This window comes from Urocampus carinirostris, chromosome 7 (genome assembly GCF_059441175.1).
Source record: "Urocampus carinirostris isolate Australia breed hairy pipefish chromosome 7, RoL_Ucar_1.0, whole genome shotgun sequence".
In the NCBI taxonomy this organism is placed as follows: Eukaryota; Metazoa; Chordata; class Actinopteri; order Syngnathiformes; family Syngnathidae; genus Urocampus; species Urocampus carinirostris.
In genome coordinates, this window is record NC_142355.1 from 40,236,070 (window position 1) to 40,258,813 (window position 22,744).

General features: G+C 37.4%; 2 protein-coding genes across 4 annotated transcripts; one reads left to right on the plus strand and one right to left on the minus strand.

Annotated features, from left to right (window-relative positions):
• Nucleotides 1-1,019: 1,019 nt before the first annotated feature.
• Nucleotides 1,020-20,187, plus strand: mterf2 (mitochondrial transcription termination factor 2). 3 transcript variants are annotated; one of them, XR_015850991.1, is made up of 4 exons: nt 1,020-1,091; nt 5,142-6,217; nt 19,718-19,837; nt 19,975-20,187. XR_015850991.1 is itself a non-coding variant. In XM_088340957.1 (3 exons), the coding sequence occupies exons 2-3, from the start codon at nt 5,168-5,170 to the stop codon at nt 19,754-19,756; spliced, it is 1,089 nt and encodes a 362-aa protein (XP_088197083.1). In that variant the 5' UTR covers nt 1,020-1,091; nt 5,142-5,167; the 3' UTR covers nt 19,757-19,852. The 3 variants fall into 3 exon arrangements, 2 of the variants coding, with proteins under 2 accessions (XP_088197083.1, XP_088197081.1); XM_088340957.1 differs by lacking the exon at nt 19,975-20,187 and having other exon boundaries at nt 19,718-19,852; XM_088340955.1 differs by lacking the exons at nt 19,718-19,837; nt 19,975-20,187 and adding an exon at nt 13,772-14,509.
• On the minus strand, nt 14,511-22,688 carry LOC148363320 (dihydrofolate reductase). The gene is made up of 6 exons (XM_088340958.1): nt 22,106-22,688; nt 20,019-20,068; nt 17,333-17,438; nt 17,121-17,247; nt 16,827-16,942; nt 14,511-15,337 (listed from the first exon to the last, which is right to left on the minus strand). The coding sequence occupies exons 1-6, from the start codon at nt 22,210-22,212 to the stop codon at nt 15,226-15,228; spliced, it is 618 nt and encodes a 205-aa protein (XP_088197084.1). The 5' UTR covers nt 22,213-22,688; the 3' UTR covers nt 14,511-15,225.
• Nucleotides 22,689-22,744: the final 56 nt, after the last annotated feature.

Sequence of the window (22,744 nt, forward strand, 5' to 3'; positions counted from 1 at the left end):
AGTTCAGGGCCAGGAGACCTTACAAAATCTTACCGCAAAATGGTTTTTACTAAAGTAACAGTACAGTACTGGTACTTCATGATAATGTGACTCAAGTAAAAGTACAGATTGTCATCAAAATTATTAATTGAGTAAAAGTAGAACAGTTCACGGCGAAAAAACTACCCAAGTACTCGGTAGCTATAGCAACATTTTGTTTAGTAATTTATATTAAAACAAATATTCAGTTGGATCATCAAATTGTCAAAGTTGATCCAATCAACAACAAATTACAAGTCTGTGTATTGAGACAGTTTGTTAAAACTGTCTGAATACACAGACTTGTAATTTATTGTTGATTGGATCAACTTTGACGATTTGATGATCCTAACGTTTGAACCTTCTGTGGATTAAAAAAAAAATCTACATACATGAGGCTACAGTCATATACTGTACTCATATACCCAGCTCACAAGTGCTACCTGGTGGTTGTTTGGGTCCCCGGTCAACTCGAATATGAAAAAAAGGGTCTCTGACAAAATTAATGCGCCTTCGCAGAGAGAGACACATGCATCCTTTCATGGAGGGGATTTATGCAACAGTTCAATGCAGCCTAATGTAGCCAAGTAAGAGTATAGTGTCTTCTTCACAAGTCTACCCAAGTAAAAGTAAACAGTGTAATGATTTAAAAAATACTCCTAGAAGTACAACATGACACAAAAATTACTCAAGTAAATGTAACTGAGTAAATTTAACTTGTTTCTATCCACCTCTGAGTGCATGACACGCATTAGTGTACTTACAGACGCTAGTGTGGAGGTTGTATAAAGAACAAAATAAAATCTCAATAAATTCGAAAAATATTCGGCCAGGACAGTATGTGATTAAATCAGGTAATTTATATTTGTCAAACAGTACTTCAAAAGTTGAATAGCGTTGAATTTGTATTGTTTCATTTTCTTTTTGCATAAGACATCCCAAAAGGAGTCGAATTCGGTTATTGCATTTAGATGTCGCTGTTGCATGTCAAAGGGAGAGTGGGACATATAAATATGAGAGCAGAAGAAGAAACAGTTCCATAACCTAATCACATCCGCTAACCTCGGCAGAAGGTAATCTTCATTCATGCATTCACGTTTACGTCCAATTAACCTGACGTCTAATTTGCAATTGAAGTGTTTCCGTGTCGTGTGTAATTGTTTTGCAAATTGAAATGAATATCTAAAAAAACATGTGTAAAATGCTGCACTGGTTGTGTGCTTCTTTGATTTCAATCTCGCATCAAGTGCAAAAACTGAAATCTTAATATCTAATGCGTTTCTGAACAAAATTGAATCGATGCGGCAGAAGCAAAAATGTTCTCACCATGGGGCAAACACAAACTACTCCATTTATCTTTCTTCTTTTAATGCTGTGAATAAAAATCAAAATTTCTAAAAAGTCTAAAGATGCCAATTTCATTTCTATGGAGAATTTATGATCTTTTTTTTAAAGCCCTTATTGCAGCAATGTGTGTAGGCCTAAATATCTGAATTTGTGTCGCTTTTTTAAATGTGGTTTTGTGTATTGGTCCATTATAAATGTATTGATAAGTAATTTTTAAGTAATTTTTGCATTGACTGGTGTTAGTAACGCCGTTCCCCGTTTGTGTGGCTTTCATTGATGTAGAATGTGACTTTCTTGCAATCTTTGCCGTGCATTTTATGGCATTTATCACGTGGTGTATATAGCCATTTTCTTAAAAAATATTACAATCATCGAGTTACGTTCTTCACGTTTGCACACAAAATGTTTAGATGTAATCTTTCTTTTAACTTATACTTTTTAAAACTTTTGTTAATTCACGGGTTTACTTTTTATTTTAACTTTGAGCAGATTGACAGAAAGACAGATGGCACAAACAATCAAAGAAGGATCTCGTTTTAACATATATCATAATGAAAAAGGATATAAAAAACAACACAAACACCACAGTGAATGTAATTGATGTAACGTTATTCCCACCCACATTACCTTTTAAAATAGTAATGTCATTATTTATAGAGCTCCTATCTATCATATGTTATATGGTATTTTTTGATTGAATGGGTTGAACATTGGATGATTTGCAATTCATAGCATTTCAAGTTTCACTCCATTATTGAAAAATCATGACATTCATTCAAAAGGACAGGATAGATTATTTCAGTATAATAATTATTATCTAGGTCCTGAATTTGGTCAGTTACATATAAAAGTGGCAAAAAATAAATCAATTATAATGAATAAGTTAGTGAAACCACTTACAGTAATACAAATTGAACTTTTTTTTCCATAAACAAATCACAATATTTTGTTTTACCTTTTCAAATTCCTGTTTTAAAAAAACAAACCAAAATCTGACTGCAAAGAAAAGTTTGTCATTGCCGTTTGATAAGAGTCTAATTCAAGGCGTCTCCAACCTTTTTCAAGCGAGATACATGTTATTACTTATCAGCCCGAAGGGCATCCGAGTTTGTTAGGTATTTCTGAAGAAAAAAACAAAACAATATATATATATTATTTAGTGGCCAACCACTAAAATATAATTCTAATAGAATATCACAATAACCCAGCACTGGTGAGCTATTTTCATAAGAGTCTGCGAGCACCTTAGTTGTCTTCAGGGGCACCTTGGAGCCTGTGGGCATTCTGTTGGTCTAAATTTTACATTAACCTAATTATGTGGTCTGCACGATACCACATTTCCCGGTCTATAAGGTGCACCTAAAGATCCCTAAATGGCTATAGATTTTAAAGTGTGCCTTATAACCCGGTTTGCCTTATATACAGTAGAAATACGGTCATAAAATCTTATGCATACAGTATTTACACATGTTTGTTACTATGCAAGGTTTTTCTGTATACTACCGTATTTGTGCAACGATTGATCAATTGAAAAACATAGCCAACTGAAATCCTAAACATTTCTTGGAATCAAACCCAGGCCACGGCGGTGAGAACGCTGGCAATTTACTACTTGAACCCCAGTGAATAGGGTGAAATATGAAAAAGGCATTCTATTTTATCTCATTATCAAACTGTTTTTACTCAAGGTGCCGGAAACAAATGTTACAGAATGGAGAAAACGGAAAGGTGCCCCTGAAGATAAATAAAAAATGCAAAGTGTGATTCATCATCATCAGAAGAAAGTGCTGTTTCCCTCATTGTGCGTTTACTTATATCTTTAATGACAGCTTTATTTATTTTTTTACTTATTTTCTAAAACTCGTTTCTTGCTTCTTGAGTAAAAATAGTGTAATAATTAGATCAATGTTAATGCCTTTTTGTGTGTCATATGTATCACTTAGTCGGAAATGGCCCAAGGCATAAGCATGCTTAGCGGCTGCTTAAGGCCCAGCGACCACTGAGAGCGGTTAACTTTTTTTGTTGCAAACGTTGTCCCCATTGTCACTTAGTCTACATAAAATACTTAAATTCAACAAAATTCTACAAAATAGCCACAAAACTAAATATCAAATATAGTGCTCAAAATCGGGACCTTGCATATTATTTTGTTTTTTAAATATAAAGTCATTTGAACATGACAAAAATACTAATACAGTAATACTACTACAGAAATATATAATACAGAACCCCAGGAAGACTACAAATATACAACTTTAATAACATTACAAGAACACTAAAGAAACATGACAACAAAACTCCTATAATGCTACAAAAATACTACAAAAATACTGCTTTAGAAATACATCAAAAATATTTCTACAGAAATACTCCAAAAATACCACTACAAAATATTTTAATACAAAACACTGCTACAGAAATATTGCGACGTGAATACTGCAAAAATACAACTGAAGGGATACTTAAAAATTCCACTATGGGAAAATGACAAAAATGATACAAAATAATACTACAATAATGCTACAAAAATACTCAAATCATAAAACTACTGTAGTACTACAAAAATACTAAAAAAATACAGATATACAAAAAAATCAACTGTTGTAATACCAACAAAATACTACTATGGAAATACATTCAACAAAGACTCAAGAAATACTAAAACCCTTCTCGAGGTTTCGTCATTTTCCTCATGTTGAGGATTTTGAGTTTTTCCTTGCCCTCATGTTGGTCCCAGATCAGGGGAGGGTGTAATAATAGTCAGTGCAATAACCTGTGCAGCCCTTTGAGACTCTTTGTGATTAAGGGCTATACAAATAAAAATGACTTGACTTGACTTAAAACAAATACTAAAAGAAAATACAACTACAGTAACACATCAAAACCAAATATAAAATAAAATGCTTAAAACAGAAACTTAATGTATTATTTTGCTTGAATTCTGATATTTCAAAACCAACTTGTTCAGACTAATTTATTTCAAAATAAATTTAACATGTTAATGTTTGCATGTATATTTTTCATAAATCAAAAAAGGGACCTATCTCCAAGATTGGCCCCTTGGTCAAATTTTTGAAACTGATGCATTATGAGTAAATGAGCTATAATATGTTTGAAAATGATCAAGTAATAGGGGCCCCTAAATCTAGTTTTTCTTAAGGTGCCATGAAGGATTGGGCGACCCTACCTGGGTCCTATCCATCCATTATCTGCACCGCTTATCCTCACTAAGGTCGCAGGGTCACAGCCATCTTCGGGCAGTGGGCAGGGGACACCCTTAACTGGTTGGCAGCCAGTTGCAGGGCACACAGAGACAGACAACTCACTTGCTCATTCACATCGAACGACTGGTCAATTAACCTGACAAGCATGTTTTTGGAATGTGGGAGGAAACCGGAGTGCCTGTAAGAAACCCACACAAGCACGGGGAGAACATGCAAACTCCACACAGGAAGGCTGGTAGCTGTATTTGAACCCATGACCTCAGAATTATGCCACGGACTTGCTAACCACTCAGATGCCACCTTGGTTCTGTTCCTGTTGAAATATTTGGTCAGCAACATTTATCGACTGATCAATCATTGCACTACTAAGTACAGTATATCTTACAGTAGTTTTAATTTTATGCACCATTAGTCCAGTGTGCCTTTATATAAGAAATATGAATGACATAAGACTATGTTCAGGTGAATGCCTTATAGTGCAGAAAATACGGTAAGTTGATTTAACGTGACTTGTTTTTACAATATAAAACCAATCACTTACATTAATTTCAGGTCGGCTGGAGGCATTACTTTCATCAATGTTGCGCCTCATCGCCACATCACTGTGCCTTCAGTGCCACCGTGCGACATTGTTGCCTTCAATGTTAAGACCATGTGGGACACTCAGCTCACCAGAAAACCAACAGACAGTGGCAGCGCTCTATAACCTCTCTGTGGACATCCATAAAGTGAGAAAGCTGAAAGGCTGGGTTCTGCACCAGAATCCAGCATACACAAATGAGGTCGCACATTTATTAATGGACCTCGGTGCCTCAGAGACAATCATTTCTCAGATTTTAACCGTTTACCCTGAGGCCGTGCTCTGCAACCCAGACCAAACGCTTGCACAGAAAGAGCTCTGGTTGTCAGTCTGTCCCAATCAGAAAGAATTGGTTAGCATCATTGAGAAATTTCCAGCCTCTTTCTTCACCTCCTCAAGTCACCATGGCAACCAGCGGGACAACATTACTTACCTTCAGAGTTTGAACCTCAACAAGCGAATCATCACAAAGCTGATGGCCAGCGCACCGCAGAGCTTCAGTTGCCCTGTGGAGCAGAACAAGAACATGGTCCGGACCCTTCAGCGAACCTACAGAGACCTCGGAGGTGACGAGGCCAACATGAAGATCTGGCTTCAGAAGCTGCTGACCCAGAATCCCTTTGTGCTCCTCAAGCCGCCCCAAGTGCTGAGGGAGAACATGCTGTTCCTGCAAGATCGAGGTTTCAGTACAGCAGAGCTCCTCTACCTCCTCTCCAAACTGAAAGGCTTTGTTATCGAATTGAACCCGGAAAGCATGAGACACACCCTCAGCTACTCCCAGAACACCTTGGGGTGTTCTGAAGCTGAGCTACGAGGAATTGTCATCAGCTGCCCGGCGTTACTCTACTATACCGAAGATATTCTGGCTGAGCGCTTCCAGGGGCTCCTCAGCAACGGAATAAGCATGAGTCAAATTACGCAAACCCCAACAGTGCTGGAACTGACGACACAAATTGTAAATTACCGCATCCAGAGACTGAAGTCACGTGGGTACGACATAAGGACTGCCAGCCTGGATGTCATCAAAGGTACAAAAAAGGATTTTGAGGTGAGCTTTGGGAAACTACAGCTACGGAGGGAAAGGCCTCTTTTTAACCCTGTTGCTCCTTTAAAAGTAGATGACATCTGAAAATACACATTTACTGTATATTCTGGACTACAAGGTGCACACAAAGTCCAAATTGCCACAGATTTGAACATGCGCCTTCTAATCAGATGCACCTTCGGTACAGGGAAAAAATGGAAAAGTATATATACTGGTGTATCATGTAACGTGCTATTGATCAGTCGATATTACTTGGTGAGCACAATTGCACGTCAACCAGGATCAAACCCGAATAGCTCATATGCACGTATGTACGGTATTTGAAGTCATTTTAGTTATTTGAGAAATTTGAGAAGTGGGTGGCAGCTTGTCATTTGGGTGGAATGGCGTTTCCTTAAGTCAGACCAGTTGAGAACCACTGCTCTAGTAGATAGGACTTTGCATTCCTCATGCCGTGATCCATGTTTCAATTCCCGTTGCATTAAATTTTGCAGTTGTTAGCAGTAATATTTGATCTAATTTGTAGTTTTTAACACTTTTACATGTTTTACATTGTAAACGATAAGTAAATGCAAACAATTACCAACAACTGAGAAGTCTTTTTCACATGACAGCAACAAAATCAAGAGCATTATGGTTTGCTACCACAAGCAGAGGACAAAGGGTTCACCGATCACCAATTTCTGGCCGATCCCCAATCTTTTAAAAAAGTTAGACCTTCCAATCTCAAGCTTTACTGCACACATTTACCTCCCCAACCTTGTTTAATCCCTAAACATTGAACTATATCTGCAAAAAAATATTTGATTGGCACATGAAGTAGCTCTCGCATATTGCTTAAAAAGATTGTATTAGTTGTCTCAGCAGAAGATGACTGGTATTTATTAACTACTTATAATTCACTTTCCTTCACTGTCTTCATTGTCACTTTCAATTCACTGTCTGATTTTAAAAACAAAAAACTTTTTGGATACCAATATGTTATATCTTAATACTACATTTTTTTTAATGGCTGTTGCACTGTGTTTCCGTCCATTAGGGATATGAATACAGACGTCCAAACATATGTGTATCATTACTGCCCCTCCCTAATTACAATTTATCCATCCATATGGCTCTTTTCATGTTTACCAGGGTTGGGTAGGGTTACTTTAACTTGATTACTTTCAATTACTTTTGGATTACTCCAATACCAAATATGCTAATAAAAGACAAAAGTAACCAAATATGAATAAAATGACTAAATTTTGTGCAGACTTGGGGAGTAACGGAACACATGGAACGGCAAAAATGATGTTGGCAAGCTGTTTGGATTTATTTTCATTTTGTTTCTGTCGCATTTTATGTTAGTTTTGCCGGAGATCAAAGAGATCAAAGCCAGGAGAGAAAGCTTACCACGTGTTGTGAGTCGTCATTTTATTCATATTTAGTTTCTTTTGTCTTTTATTAGCATATTTGGTATTGGAGTAATCCGAAAGTAATCCAGTTAAAGTAACCCTACCCAACCCTGATGAGTACATATGGCTCGGAGAAAAAAATAATCCTCATGCAAAGTTTGTAAATAGCATTACAATTCTGATTAGTGCACACATAGCTGACATAGCAACAATGTATTCAATATTTCGGGCTAGTATATAAAGGGCATGCTTCCCACTAAAGTTTACAGTCAAGGTGTCAACACAGCAAACCACGTTATGGCTGTACGTGGCTCAGGAATTCTTTATATGGAACCTCATTAAACAATCTATTCACTGTTGAGACTAATTATGATGAAAACACAGAGAACAAAAATTAAAGACTTAAAAATGCTAGCCAACCACACTGAGCAAGTTGAGTGGGTGTGCAGTAGGGCTGGGTGGAGCTATGCACTCAGCACACTTATCTCTGGACGGTGCCATTTGCTCCGAAGGTAGATATGTCAGTAGCCTCGCAGTATTTTGGGACATTTTTACAAACGAACTTTGCTTGCACTTTGTTTTGAAACCAACATTTATGAAAAATTGGGAGATAAGTTTAAAGTGGTATATTTGTATGTATGGGACACAGGCCCTGGGATTATTCTTATTTCATACATTTTATCAAATCATCTTAGGTCGCACAGTAAGTGCGCAGAAAAATTATATTTTGTCTGAATAGCAGGTTTTGCTCCCCAAAAAAGTCAACATATTTTGATATTATGGTTCTTTGGGTTGAAAAGGTTCCTTGCCCCTGTTCTAGAAACTTGATAAATTGTTGCCACTCTACATGAATAATGGCTGTCTTAATAATTGGTGCAACGTTGTCATTTGGAAAGGTTTTTTTATTTTTTTTGAAAGCAAAGAAACTTGTATAAACCCATTATATTTTTAAAATCACACTCGCAATTGCAAACAGACTACAATTTTAGCAACATTATGACTAATACACAGGCTGAAAGAAATGAATCCTTAGCAACACTTTGCAGTTGGTTACAGACACAAAAGTGGGAATCTAAAACTTTTGTACGCTAGACTCCCATTTCAATTATTTTTATCCTGTGAAAACCAGTTTTTTGAAATGTTGAATAACATGTTCAAATGACTTTATATTCAAAAAGCAAACGGACGTCAATGTGTGTAGATGAAAATTAAGTACAAACTCTATTTACTTACTATAAGTGCTCTAAGCTCCTGAAATGCCTGTGCATGCCACTTATCTGAGATACTGTTTGTGTGATAAACAATGTCTCTGAAAACGCTGCAGATGCCAGATGGGAAAATAATGCCTAACATCAACCAAAATGTATGCCCGTTTTTAAAGGAAAACAAACAAAGTATTTAATTTACAGCCTGTGCAAATGTCGCGTTTTAATGCAATGTTCTTGGCAGAGCAGCAGTTTTTTCTCCAGCAATCAATCAATTGTTAAATTATAGATGGGCACACTTTATTATGTTTATTTCACTTGGAAATATTATTTCATTATCATTTTAGGACAGACCAAAATAACGTCAAGTCATGTTTATTTGTATAGTCCTCAAAGGGCTGCAAAGACCACAGATTATTGCAAACCACAGAGTATTATGACACTAACCCCTGATCTAAAACCTACATGAGGGCAAATAATACACAGATATTGTCAACATAAGATATAGGTCATTCATATGCTATAGAATAGTAGTGTGTTTTAAGCTTAGATTTAAATTAATGACTGGAGAACGCTCTCGAACCTGCGGGATCTCTTCTTGGCTCTTGGGGTCACTAGTAGACCAGACTTTCCAGAGCGGAGGCTCTGGACCGGAACATAGGGGGAAATTAAATCCGAACGATATGAGGGACCAAGTCCTTGCATGATTTTGTATACTACCAACTAAAGCATTAATTTGAAATGGAAATAAATTTGTTTCACCTTTTATGTGGTAAGCTGGAATATGTTTGCAAAATCAAATTTGGCCCTTTGCACACACGTGACCTTACCACGTAACAACACCATTACATACGCCAAAAACTGTTGTAAACAGTGGGTGAGGCTAGTAAACAGTAGACAACAAAAAAAAGTTACACTATTCTACACCATTGGCAATGACTATTCAAACAAATATTGTGCAGTTGTCACCTTGTCAGAAAGCTTAAAGAGCGCTATTTAGAGAAACTAAGGATAGCATTAGCAGGGCTAGCACAGATCCTTGAATAATTTGAGGGCTGCAAGTCCCTCCGTTTGATTTGTGGATAAACATCGCTGTTTTCTGTCTTCATCAAAATCGATGCGATAAAATTCCAACTCTGGCTAAGAACCTTGCCGGTTGGCAAAGCCCACCGCACAACAAGAAATTCCCATTGTAAAAACTCGTGGTTATATTCTTCTGTCGTGGTTATTGGTATTTGTTTCAACTCAAGTGCAATCCACTAAAGTGCTTCATGCCGTCAGTCATGGCTTAAATTCTACCAGGGAAGGTATTTCGACGTTGCGTTTGAAGGGTCAAAGTATACCAGTGTGCTTTAGTTTTTGAGTCAGGAAAGCATGCAGTCTCTCAGATTAAACAAGTAGAAAGGTCTTTATCATATTTTGAAGGTGTGTTGTTCTTTTTTTTTGAGCCCATTTGAATCCGTTCTATGAGTTGTCGGCAAGCATTGGGGCACGAACCAGTACCGGGTCGTGGGTCGTTTTGTAGTGGGCCTCACAAAAAGAGAGAAAAAGGGCAATCATTTTTGCTTATTCCATATCTATTCGTGAATATACATATTTTTTTCACCCACAAAAACAACCCTCAAAGTTTGGGTGTGCGTTATACTGAGGTTTTCTGGTAGAGTATCATAGTATTCAAGCAATGATTGATCGGCCAACAAACAACCCTGAGCTAATTTGCTCATTATCGGATGCAACAGGAATCAAACCCGTATAGTGGCGGTGAGAATGCTGTATGCTCATCATTAAGCTACTAGGATTGTAAATGCATTTGATCTCATTATCAAACTATTTTACTCACGGTTGTACAACGTTGTAATGAAGCACGATTGGAAAGAGTTCAGAATAAACAATATTGTACAATGTGGTACAGTGGGTGAAAAAAGTATGATTAGATTACATATAATAAATCCCAGAAAAGTTTGCCGACCACTTTGCGGTCACCCCAACAATTTTGTGTTTTCCATGAAAAAGTCACACTTTTATTCATTAGATCAGTTGTCCAATGTCTGTTTTGTTTTGCCCATCTTCCTTTTGTCAGCCGTCTCGGATACGGGTTTTCCTTTGCCACCCTGCCTTGAAGGTCAGCATCTCGGAGTAGCCTGTTCATTGTAAACGTTTACATGGTAATAGTTAACCAAACTGCTACTTGAGGACATATAAGGCGTCTTGTGCTCTTGCTTGGTGGTAATCCCACTTCGCTTTCTTCTCAGAAGAGAGCTGTAAACACCATTGTAGAAGATCTTCAGTTTCTTGGCATTTTCCATAATAAAATAGTGTAATAAAATTAGTGTAAGAATAGACTGTCAAGTTTCACGTGATAGTTATCTTTTTTAGGCCATTCTGACAGGTTAATCGCGGCAATAAATGTGATCCACCAGTGACTCGACAATTTCAAGGAAATGTCCGTTTCACAGCTTCTTTAACCAACTAAACTGTTTTAGCTGTGCTAACATCATTGAACAACTGTTTTTTAATCATCCATTAACCTTCTAAGCGAATTAGCAAACATTATGTAATATTAGAACACTGGGGTGCTGGTTGCTGGAAATAGGCCTCTATACACCTCTGCAGATATTACATCAAACACCTTTTGCATTTTACATTTGCAGCTAAAATAGTCATTTACCACTTAAACAATGTATGCGTTGTACTTCTAATTGGTTGTATGTTGTCTTGAAAAACACTCCTTTCCCTTCAAAAATGAGTAAATTTCTAAGCGACCCAGAACTTTTGCACGATAGTGTACGTTAACAACTTCCACTTCCCATCTGCTGCGGTCATCATCGTGCTGCACAACTGTGTCGTCATGGTGATGGCCGCTGGCAGATAATGAAAAAGTGAGTGCATCTGGTGATAACGGCTAGCAGATTGGTACTTCAACACCAATCACATTTGCAACAGCAAAGCCCCAAGTGATACTTCAAGTATGTTGGGTCTATTTTGCACTTTGCTTTCTTTGCTAAGTGGATACCACTGTAGTGTGCCCTTTTGTCACTCAGTCTTGTTTAAATCAGAACTGCATATTTATGCCTGGTATGACCTGAAACCCTTTCATTGACTGCCCAGTTACAATTGTGATGGTTGTAATGTTTTTCGGAGGTCACTGTGGCTCAGGCGGTCAACCATTTTTCTGTGATTTTGGATTTTTATTTTTATCTAGAAAAATAACAAACACACACTTAAAGAAACATTGATGGGTCATTGTGACTTTTCTAGGAAAATTTACAAACTGGCATGATCTAGTGGTTGACTGGGCTTATTTTCACAGTTCACAGATCCCTTAACTGCCTGGGTCGTCAGGCCACCAATGAGGATGCTTCCTGACCTGTATTTGTGTCTTGGCACATGTCCATTCCTTGAGGATATTGGCCTAGTTCTTTTTGAATTTTCCTCTCTTGTCTCATTGGATTGTGCCCTGGAGAATATTCTTGTCCGGTCCTGATGATCTTATGACATGACCCTACCATTACATTTCTCGTCTGCGCACAGTTGACAACAGTTCTTTGTAGGGTCCATTGTGCAATCTGATGGTGTTGCGCCCCGTTTAATCTGTCACATGGGCTATGTAGCCAAAAGTTCTAGGATGGCATCTCCATGGCCTGGATTTTCTTTTCCGGCTTTGCTGTGAGAGTCCATGTCTCTGAAGCGAAGAGGAAGATGGAAGTAACCAGCACTTGCATGAATCTGATCTCTGATTTCACTGCAATCTTCTTGTCCTTTCAGATGGGTTTAAGTCTGGCAAGTCCGGGTGTGGTTTGAGACATCATGGCTACGATTTCTGGTTCTGACCCATCTTCTGATGTGACCGCTCCGAGATATTTAAATTTGATAACGGGTTCAAGCTTTTAGTGGTTGATGGTAATGTTTGTTATGATTCCTTTGGGGTTATTTTTTTTCTGTGCTAGTTTCCATCCCATATCGCGTTCATGTTTTGTCCAGGCGGTTGAATAGATCTCTGAGTTCATGTCATTTTCCTGCCAGCCCGGCAAATTCATCAGCAAATCGGAGGTGAGTGACATTGTGCCTTCCAATGCTGATTGTACATTCAGCTTTGTCCAAGGCTTGGGTCATGATCCTCTCTAGGAAGATGTTAATTAAAGTTGGAGAGAGAATGCAGCCTTATCTCATACAGACTATTGTTTGAAACCATGTTCCAGTGATACCATTGGTAAGTACTCCACGGTTAGCATACCACTGTTCAAGGGTCTGACTTAGTTTGTAACCCATGTTGTACCCCTGCATGGTGGCCCACAAGGTGGCTTGCTGTACTCCTTCAAAAACTTTCTTGAAATCCTTAAAGACGTGATAAAGGTTTCTCTGGGGTTTGTTAAAACGTCTCACATAGGATTGCACAAATAAAAAATCTGTTCTGTGGTGCTTTCCCTCCCTGAAACTTGCTTGTACCTCAGCTAGGAGCTTTTCAGATTATGGTTTCAGCCTAAAGCAAAGCCAGATGTGTTAACTTGTCCTATGCCGACTTTTTCTTAATGGAAAGGTCGCACCAATGTTGCACAGGTTGATACCTGTATTACCTAAATGATTGTCTTAATGATAGATACCTTATTCATCCCTGTAGGGAAATTCACAATTCCAGCAGTATCCTTGTGCTGAAAAATAAAAGAATAAAATCTATAGAATACAAAATACCCAATATAACGTGTTAATATAGAGTATTTAAATACTGCTACAGAAAATAATAATAAAAATAAGGTAATATGCAAATGTGGGGGTGGGGTTTAATGTCGGCTTTTACTCCCCCGGGTGGAGTTAAGGAGCCTCATGGCATGAGGAAGAAATGATCTCAGTCTGTCCGTGGAACAAGACTGTGACAGCAGTCTGTCGCTGAAGCTGCTCTTCTGTTTGGAGATGATGCTGTGTAGTGGATGTAATGAATTGTCCATGATTGACCGCAGGTTGTTCAGTGCCCGTCTCTCGGCTACAGTTGTCAGGCTGTCCAGCTCTGTGCCCACAACAGAGCCCGCCTTCCTCACCAGTTTATTAAGACGAGAGGCATCCTTCTTCTTAGCGCTGCCTCCCAAACACACTGCCGCATAGAAGAGGGCACTTTGCCACAACAGTCTCATAGAACATTTGCAGGAGCTTTTTGCACATGTTTAAGGACGCCAGCCTTCTGAGGAAGTACAGTAATGGTGCATATCACAGTTGAAATAGATGACGTCTAGTGTTGGAATCAATTAATTCCATATTAGGTGGGAACGTATACTGTATGTACTGTGGTAATAAATACCCCCTGTTCATTTAAGGTAATTGCTTGTATTTAAAGTAAAAATTTTATTCAAACATTGCAGTAAACGATAATTGAAATATATAAAGCCATATGCTGTTATTTTCCATTCACCCTGTAAACATTGCCAAGGTCTTCTGTCACTCGTGTTGAATGTATATTGTCAAAGAATATTGTAGGAACCATTTAACTGTGCTGATGAGTGAATAATTGAATTACCCTTCTCATTGTTGAAATAACGCAAATGAATGATGTGTAGATCTTTGTTGACTGTTTTTCATTGTGGATCTTATTCTTCGGTGCAAGCATCACAAAAGAATGGTACATGCATGCCTCACCGGTGCATTATTTTTACATAAGAGTACTAAATGAAATGTTGCAAGTGCAATAAAATCAAACATTCTAAGTCATTTCTTCAACTACTGCTTTATTTCATGAGTAGCCCATTGATATGGAATGTCAACATTCTTAACCTGTATTACTATTCTGTGTTATAGACCTAAAAAAAAACACAAATAACAAAATATAGAAGTCCAGGGCGTAGTTTTGGCATGGATGGTCCCTATTGTGTGATTACTTAAAAAAAAGTTCCATGTCCCCACCAATGCCATGACTAAAACCTACGCCCTTAATAAAGGTAGTGATAGACAATACATAATACTGGTGTCGTAAGTGCTCCACATTGTTCTGTTTTTTAAGCAGCGCCGCTTTCAGGTTTTGTTGAGAACTGTTCTCCCCTCTTCTGGAGATGACATGAAACTACAGCGTACATTTTTGACAGCGCAAAAGAACCCAACATTTGAGGTTTCTTTACATGTTAAATGTTTTACCATCACACTACTACTCTTGTCTGACACAAATGCATTCTGGGGGTGTTTTCTCGAAAGTGGGATAAAGATCTAGGCCAGGGGTCTGCATCGTGGTGCCCGCGGGCATGAAGTTCTAGTGATGGCATAAATTGTATGGATTCATATCGCAGATTATTAAAAAAAAAAAAAATTATTTCAGAGTATTCAAGGAGTGGCTTTGAGTTCCCTAAACATGGGGATGGGAAAATAAGATAACTTTGCATTTTAAATAATTCGGTACATATCTGAAAGCAGTGTGGTCAAAGCCTTATAATTATTGTGTGTCATTCTCTTCATTAATCAGATGTGCAATTTTTTTCTTGAAAACCTGGAATTTATATTTAATGCCATCTTCCTCGTGGATTCCACTTGGGACTGCAGCAAACCTGATTAGGAGACAAAATAAAATGTTTGATTATGTACTCGGATTGTACAGACTATAAGAAAAAAAATGTCAGTTTCCCTTTACACACAAAAACAAAATGCAATTTGCGCAGAACATCAGAGATACTCAATGTAGTTACCAATAAGTTAGCTAGTGCTTCTGTAGCAAAAAAAAAAAAATAATACTCACATTTAGCAGTGTTCTCGTTTGCCCGCGTCCCTGCGTCCTAGACGCATTATTTTTGCTGGGGACGCATCTTGTCAAATCAACGTGCGTCCCTGGGACGCAACTTTTTTTGACACAAAATTGTCATTTTTTTAACAAAGATTTACCGCACTCCAAACTTTTCGTCAGGCAGATCCGCCATTGTTGTTTTGGTCTCGCGGTTCAAGTTTTCGTCTGCACGCCGATCTCGAGTTGTGTAGTGAAAGTCCGTCTCTTTTTAGAGAACCGGCTTTTTCGGCTCAACTCATCAAAGAGAGCCGGTTCTCAACCGGCTCACTTGCTTTGATGCATTATATTACGAATGATTATGTTGTATAAAGAAGTTAAAAAAAAAAAAAGAAGTATAAAAGGAGAAAATGAAAAAAAGACAGGTTTGTGGTGATCCCTTTTTAATCAGTATATTACCAAAAATAATTTAATGCAGAAAATAATTTAATAATTTGAATAAGAAAATGTATTATTCTACTTAATTATATTTGCATGTATTTTTTTTCCTTCTACAGTGAACGTCCAAGCGACTTCATTTTTGAACTTTTTTTTTTTTATAATAAACCTCATTCATGTCGAGCCACTCAGTATCTCACAACAAAATGTTTGATAACAATATATATGATATAAGGAAACACATGTGCAATATAACATGTTAAACTACATAAATAAACATTTTTTTGTATTTTGTAAGGGAAAATACGACAGTCTGTAAGGGCATGGAGCACACTAAATTTTGTGGACACAGATCTGTTGGGACCCATGGATTTTTGAGCATGCGAGTCCCCGGGACCCATCACTTTTAAGAGATAGAATGAACACTGATTTATGCTAATGAAGCCAAGTAGCAACCAAGCTAATGAGTTTGGTGACAGTCGATATTTGATGGCACCCTGGATTAAACATATTAGCATACATAGTCTGGTCTGTGAAAGGAGTCACTGGAGAACAGACAGTATTATGAACACCTAAGACCGGTCCGGGGTAAAGATGTGGAAATGTATATAAGATTTGGCAAAATTTACACATCTGGAGCACTGTGCGAGCAATAATATCAAAAAGGAGAGAGCATAAAAGCACTGCAAACCAACAAAGACCCGCCTATCCCTCTAAACTTTCAGAACAAACAAGGAGTTGTTGATTTAAAAAAAACAACAACATTTTGGTATTTTTATCTGTATGTCTTAAGCCTGAAATATGGCAATATGTTAAAATGTTCTTGGGGGAACCAATACTTTTGCAAGGCACTATACATGTATGAAGACACATGCACTTACTGTTCTAGTTTTTGGAAGACTTGTTGATCCATCTCGGGAAAGAAGACGTCACATTCAAATTCAGCCATAATTTCTGTCAGGAACACCAAATCACACCAGGGATGATCCAGAGCATCCTGTTAAAAATAGTAAGATAACAGATTCAGATTGACACAATGTCAGCCAACTCTAACGATCAAGTACTGAATGAGAAGTACTTTGCTATCAATATTTGTTAACCAAATCATGGTGATCATTTTTGATTAACTTAACTAAAAGACCTGGACTTTGCTCTGGGTGGACCTTGAAATGTACCTTGTAGACCCTAGAACCACCAACAACCCAGATGGTTTCAATCAAGTCAGAAAGCGGGCACTGTGCAGCCAATAGGAAAGCACTCGACAGGTTCCGACAAAGGAAGTGGGCATAATCCGGGACTGTCCTGCGGGAAAAACGAACAAGAAACGCAAGAGGTCAACATATATATTGATGGTTTGTATTTTGTGCTAAGGAGAAATTGCACTCACATCAGCGTTTCACTCAGTACTGCGTTCAAAACATTAACCATCGGAAACATAGTTTGAGGGTTGGAGAACCAGCACCGTTTGCCCCACACCAACATGTTGAACTTCCCTGTGATTTTTTTTTTGATAGAGGAATGAACCAACGAACACAGGCAAACAAAATAAATACCATACTTTCCACACTATACAAGGTTCGTTCACCTTTCTCATGGCGGGAGTTGTTCTTATTCCTAGGGATGGCATAACCGAAAGAACAAAGGAACAATATAGTTTATTTGACCACTAGATGCCGCTGTATTGTGTAAGGCAACCAAAAACGAGTGCAAGGGAGGATACAATGGAGACTCAAAGTGACCAAAATGCCCAATTTTACCTCCCATTTTCTTGCCCACCCTTTGTGAGGTTTTTGGTTACCCGTAGCAGCAAGATGACTGATGATTAGTTTATTTTGTGTAAAATAAATGCAAATTTTCTTGAGCAACAAGTATTTTTTTTAAATGCACTTTTATATCATAGTTTGTGTATCTTGGATTTTTTCTTAATTCAATATTGTTCTTATTAATGATTTTTTTCCTACTGCTAGGAGGTGCCAAATAATAGAATTGTCCCTTTAAACTTTCATATTAAGGTGGGGGCCTAAAAGTAGCACCCTGCTGGCCGCAATAGGCCCCTGGGCTGCATGTGTGAGACGCCTGCCCTAGACTATCCACCCACCGGGGTCTCACAAAATTATATAGGAAACACTGAAGTGTGTGCCCAAACATTGATGAATATTTGATTATGTAGGTAATTAAGATTATTATACTGGAAAAAAAACTAAAAAATATAAAATTTTAAACCATTTACTGTACATTCCAAAAGCACTTCAATGGCAAACAATTGTACACCATTTGTGTATTTCGGTATCGAGTCCTCCTTCGACTTAATCGTTGTTGTCACTCTTTTCCAGTTGTCCTTCCCCTTATCACTAACTTTCTTGGGACCTTTTACTAAACGGCAAAAAAAGGAAATAGAAGTAACAAAATGACAATGAAATGAGATGTAGTCCCTCTACGTTTGTAAAAGAGTGTAATCAACCCTCTGTTTTTTCTTCTAAGCATTATTTTGCCAAGGCAAAGCCCCGCGACCTACTAGTAGAAAAACACGGTTCTAAGAGGCTTAAATAAGACTGACTGTGGTGTGATCACAATCTCAAATTTATTTAGTCAGCATGAATTATTTGAAAAAGTCAAAGCAATCAAATATGATTATTTGGCGCATGACAGAAACACTTTTTAGCCCTGAGGCCTTTAGACTCCTTAACAGTAACAGACAAGACTGCCACTGTCTATTATTAAAGGGAGGATGTGACTGCATTTTTCTCAAGATATTTTGATACTACTTTTTTGTCCACAGCAATCTTTTAAACCTGCAATTTAAGATTACGTAATGCATTGGCTATCTTTATTTTGTAATTTTTGCACTAGGTAAGGGCATTGTGTACAAATGTCACTGTAACTTGTGTATAATCATAATAAAATAAATGTAGTTTGACACCTGATTACCCGTTTTATTATAGTATTTCTGTAACTAAGTGTAAAGATTTGAAATGAAATGCTCTAATAAAGCCAAGATCAGTGAGATGAAGTGAGGATTAATTCTGGTAATTAAAGTCCCAATAACACATCTACTTTGGTCATGGTCCTTTTTTGGTGGTTTAGCATGGAACCCCATCAAAAAAATCCAAGCATCAAGAAAAAAATACTGGAAAGGTACACTTAACTTCCTAATAATATCACAAGTCCTATTGTTTGGCTCCGATGTGTGCTCCAAATAGGAATTCCGGTTCTCACTAGAACCCTTTGCCTAAAGGCGGGAGATTAATGTGCCTCACTCTGCATCTATTCAAACAGCTTAATGAGGGCCAACAAAAGAATATGTCACACAAAAATCATCTTTAGAATTATAATATACTATGTAATCTACAATATATAGTAAATATCATGCTGTGTTATCCTATGCAGTTAACCAGTTGCATGTCATGGGTAAAATGTTCCAACACTTTTACTATGTGAATGACATGTACTGTAATTAGTTTAGCTGCTGTGTATTGCAATATTGAAATATGCCACTGCTTATGATTATTCATAATTGTATTATTTCTTCATTTCATACAGTAACTTATTAAGTCTTTAGAACTTATTTAGTCCTAACTATATAACTGAATTTATTCAATAGTTGTGTTGCCCTTACCATATCTGTTTTTTTTTTATTAATAAGTTACTGTGTTTAAAACATAAAACAGGTCTAACAATGGATGTAAATTAATTAACATATGTTTGAAATACATATTTTATATGTATTTGAGCTTTTAAGTTGATAATTGGAGCAAAATAATACTACTTCCAGGTTTCCCGCATGACTTCTGTTTCTGCCAGCACAACGTAAACATACTCAGACAGTGGTTGACAGGAATGTTGCTTGTCAAATCTATCCTCATCCATAAAGAAGGATAAAAAAGGCAATGCTGTAAGTTTCTAAAAGTGTATATATCATATATAAACAACTGTATATTGTAATAGTTCAAACAGGTGTAAAGTTTGTGCACTTTCTTTTCATGAACTTATTGGCACATGTTTTCAATGCACTGTACTGTATTGTTGCAGTTTTCGTCATTTGAAGAATACATCCTTATTCAAGGTGACATTACCTGGTTTTGTAACTTGTGTAACGTTGCGGAGAAAGAACTGGAATTCAGACCTGCAAGAATTGGATAAGTTAGTCTCCTGAGGCTTTGAGTTCTTCCTTTTTCTTCCAAACTTGATTGATCCATATCACAACATCTGTTGCATGTGATGCACACATACATGCATCTACAACTAGTTAAAGAAATAAAAATAAAACAATGACCCACTGTACAACAGGAATAATGTAATAATGCGTGTCAACCCACAATTAATGTTTCCCACCCCAGGAAATCTAAACCAATGTCTATCACCTCACAACCCCCACCACCATTCATACGGGGGCATGCACATGACAGTCACAAGTTTTTTTTTTATAAATACTAACAAAGACTTTTTTCCTTCACCTACATTCCCAAAACGAGTTTCTTTGGTAAGTGGAAACTAATGCAACAAATGTTTCTTCCCACATCGAATCCCAAGTGTAGAAATCCCTCATTAGCACAAGCAGTATGGAAAACTGGCAAATGAATTGGATTGTGATTATACTATATTTCTCCAAAAACTACTGAAGATTGTCAAAAGCTGAGTTGTTCTAATATCATTTTGATATAGAAGATAAATTGCATTGAAGTCAATTAAAAAAAATCTTTTGATAAGTGCTATACAGAAGCAGTCAAACAGTATTCTGCCCCTACATTCTAAAAACAGTAGGTCCAAAACCACTTCATTCGAGTCAAATCTTTAAAATTGTTTATTCATACCTGTCAACCTCCACGGCTCCATGCCCTTAAAAACTGTCGTATTTTCCCTTACAAAATACAAAAAAATCTTAAACCATATTTTTTTTTCCATACGTGTTTATTTATGTAGTTTAACATGTTGTATAGTTCTAGTGTTTTGTTATATCATATATATTGTAATACACACATATACACATAATATATATATATATATATATATATATATATATATATATGTATATGGATGATACATTTTGTTGTGAGATACTGAGTCGCTCGACATGAATGAGGTTTATTATTAAAAGAAACTCAAAAATTAGGTAGCTTGGACGTTCACTGTAGAAGGAAAGAATACATGGAAACATAATTAAGTAGAATAATACATTTTCTTATTCAAATTATTAATTCATTTTCTGTATTAAATTATTGGTGGTAATATACTGATTTAAGGGATAACCACAAACCTGTCTTTTTTCATTTTCTCCTTTTATACTTCCTTTTTTTCTTAACTTCTTTATACAACATAATAACTCGTAATATAATGCATCAAAGCAAGTGAGCCGTTTGAGAGCCGGCTCTCGTTAATGAGTTGAGCTGAAAAAGCCAGTTCTCTAAAAAGAGACGGACCTCCTTTCACTACACAACTACGACATGAAATCCGAGGCAGCAGATGCATGCGCACACTAGCATCAAACCGCTCGCTTCATTTGCAACGAAAAAAAAAACGATAGAGATAAAGGCTACCGCAGCGAACACGTTTGACTTGATTGATTTGCCGTTTCGTGATAGTCTGTGTATACCGGATGGTACCCATCATTGACAAATTTGCGTTTTTCCGTACAGATTTTCTTGTACGTCGTACACGTCTTAAAATGCATAATAAACGTACTTTGTAGGGCAAAAACGTACAGGTTGACAGCTATGTTTATTTCATTAGAAATAACGAAAAAACAACAACTAAAAGGTTCTTTAGAAACAATTGTCAGTATTTTAAAGAAGGTTTTAGTGAACTAAACGTTACTATACGTACACGTTTTCATGGGCATATTCAAGCACTTAATAATGACTTTCAAAGCCATTTTTTCCCAATTTCTCGAGTACTATTAAACAGTAGCGCCACCATGGTGTGACCGGGGTGGCCACAGATATTTTGATATTTCTCTTACACGCGCCAAACGGGAATATACATTTGCGGACGGTCCCTAAAAAGAGACCTGTGGCGTGAATAACATCGAACATCAAGCCAAATTGTTCTCTTTTAACCAAGCATGCTTTTTAGAATAGTATATAATTCCATTTTAGATTCAATTTTTGCTTCCAACAAACTTAGAAAGAGGTTTAAACGTGTGTTCAAGCGGAGATGGTCTTACGGTAGATTCCAGGGCAGCGTGCCATTTTTCCCAATGCCTCCACCTTTGCACACCGCTGCGATGATGCGGACTGGTTTCTTCTCCACGTCCTGGATACCCGCTTCCATCTCCACAAGACACTTGTTTTTGGTAGTCCTCACTCAAAGCTTGGATTCTTCTCCTTTGTGATTTGAGGGATGAATAAAGTCTTGTGACACCGCCCACTGAGTCCAACTTGCTATTGGCTTTGCTCGTGTAAGTGTTTTTTTTTTTTAAATAAAGTTGCCAATAATTTGAAAATGCGCTCTTCAGCCTCGTAGGCTTCTGCGTAATCATCTTGTCACATGTTCTGCAACTACTGGAATGCGAATGTATAGAAAATATGACTTACGTCATCACCGGGGTAGCGGTTAGCACATTCGCCCTAATTGCAAAATGACTTCAGTTCGAGACCGTGTAGAAACATATGTCGGCATGGAGAGGGAGTGGGCGCCACCATGCTGTAATCGTCCAAGGCACCATACAAGAAATAGTTCCCAGACATATAGCTGCAGCCTGCAGGGGTCTCAAACTTGCGACCCAGATGATAGTTTGAATTCCCGCCTCAGAGTGAATGTTAAAAAAACGTTGTGTATTGCTTTCCCACTAGAAGTCGCTGTC

Coding starts and splice junctions, on each gene's coding strand:
- mterf2 (XM_088340955.1), top strand. CDS start 5,168: ATGTTGCGCCTCATCGCCACATCACTGTGCCTTCAGTGCCACCGTGCG. Junction 6,218..13,771: donor GTACAAAAAAGGATTTTGAG/GTGAGCTTTGGG, acceptor GATTGACCGCAG/GTTGTTCAGTGCCCGTCTCT.
- LOC148363320 (XM_088340958.1), bottom strand. CDS start 22,212: ATGGAAGCGGGTATCCAGGACGTGGAGAAGAAACCAGTCCGCATCATC. Junction 20,069..22,105: donor ACGCTGCCCTGGAATCTACC/GTAAGACCATCT, acceptor CAATTCTTGCAG/GTCTGAATTCCAGTTCTTTC. Junction 17,439..20,018: donor TACACAAGTTACAAAACCAG/GTAATGTCACCT, acceptor AAAAAATCACAG/GGAAGTTCAACATGTTGGTG.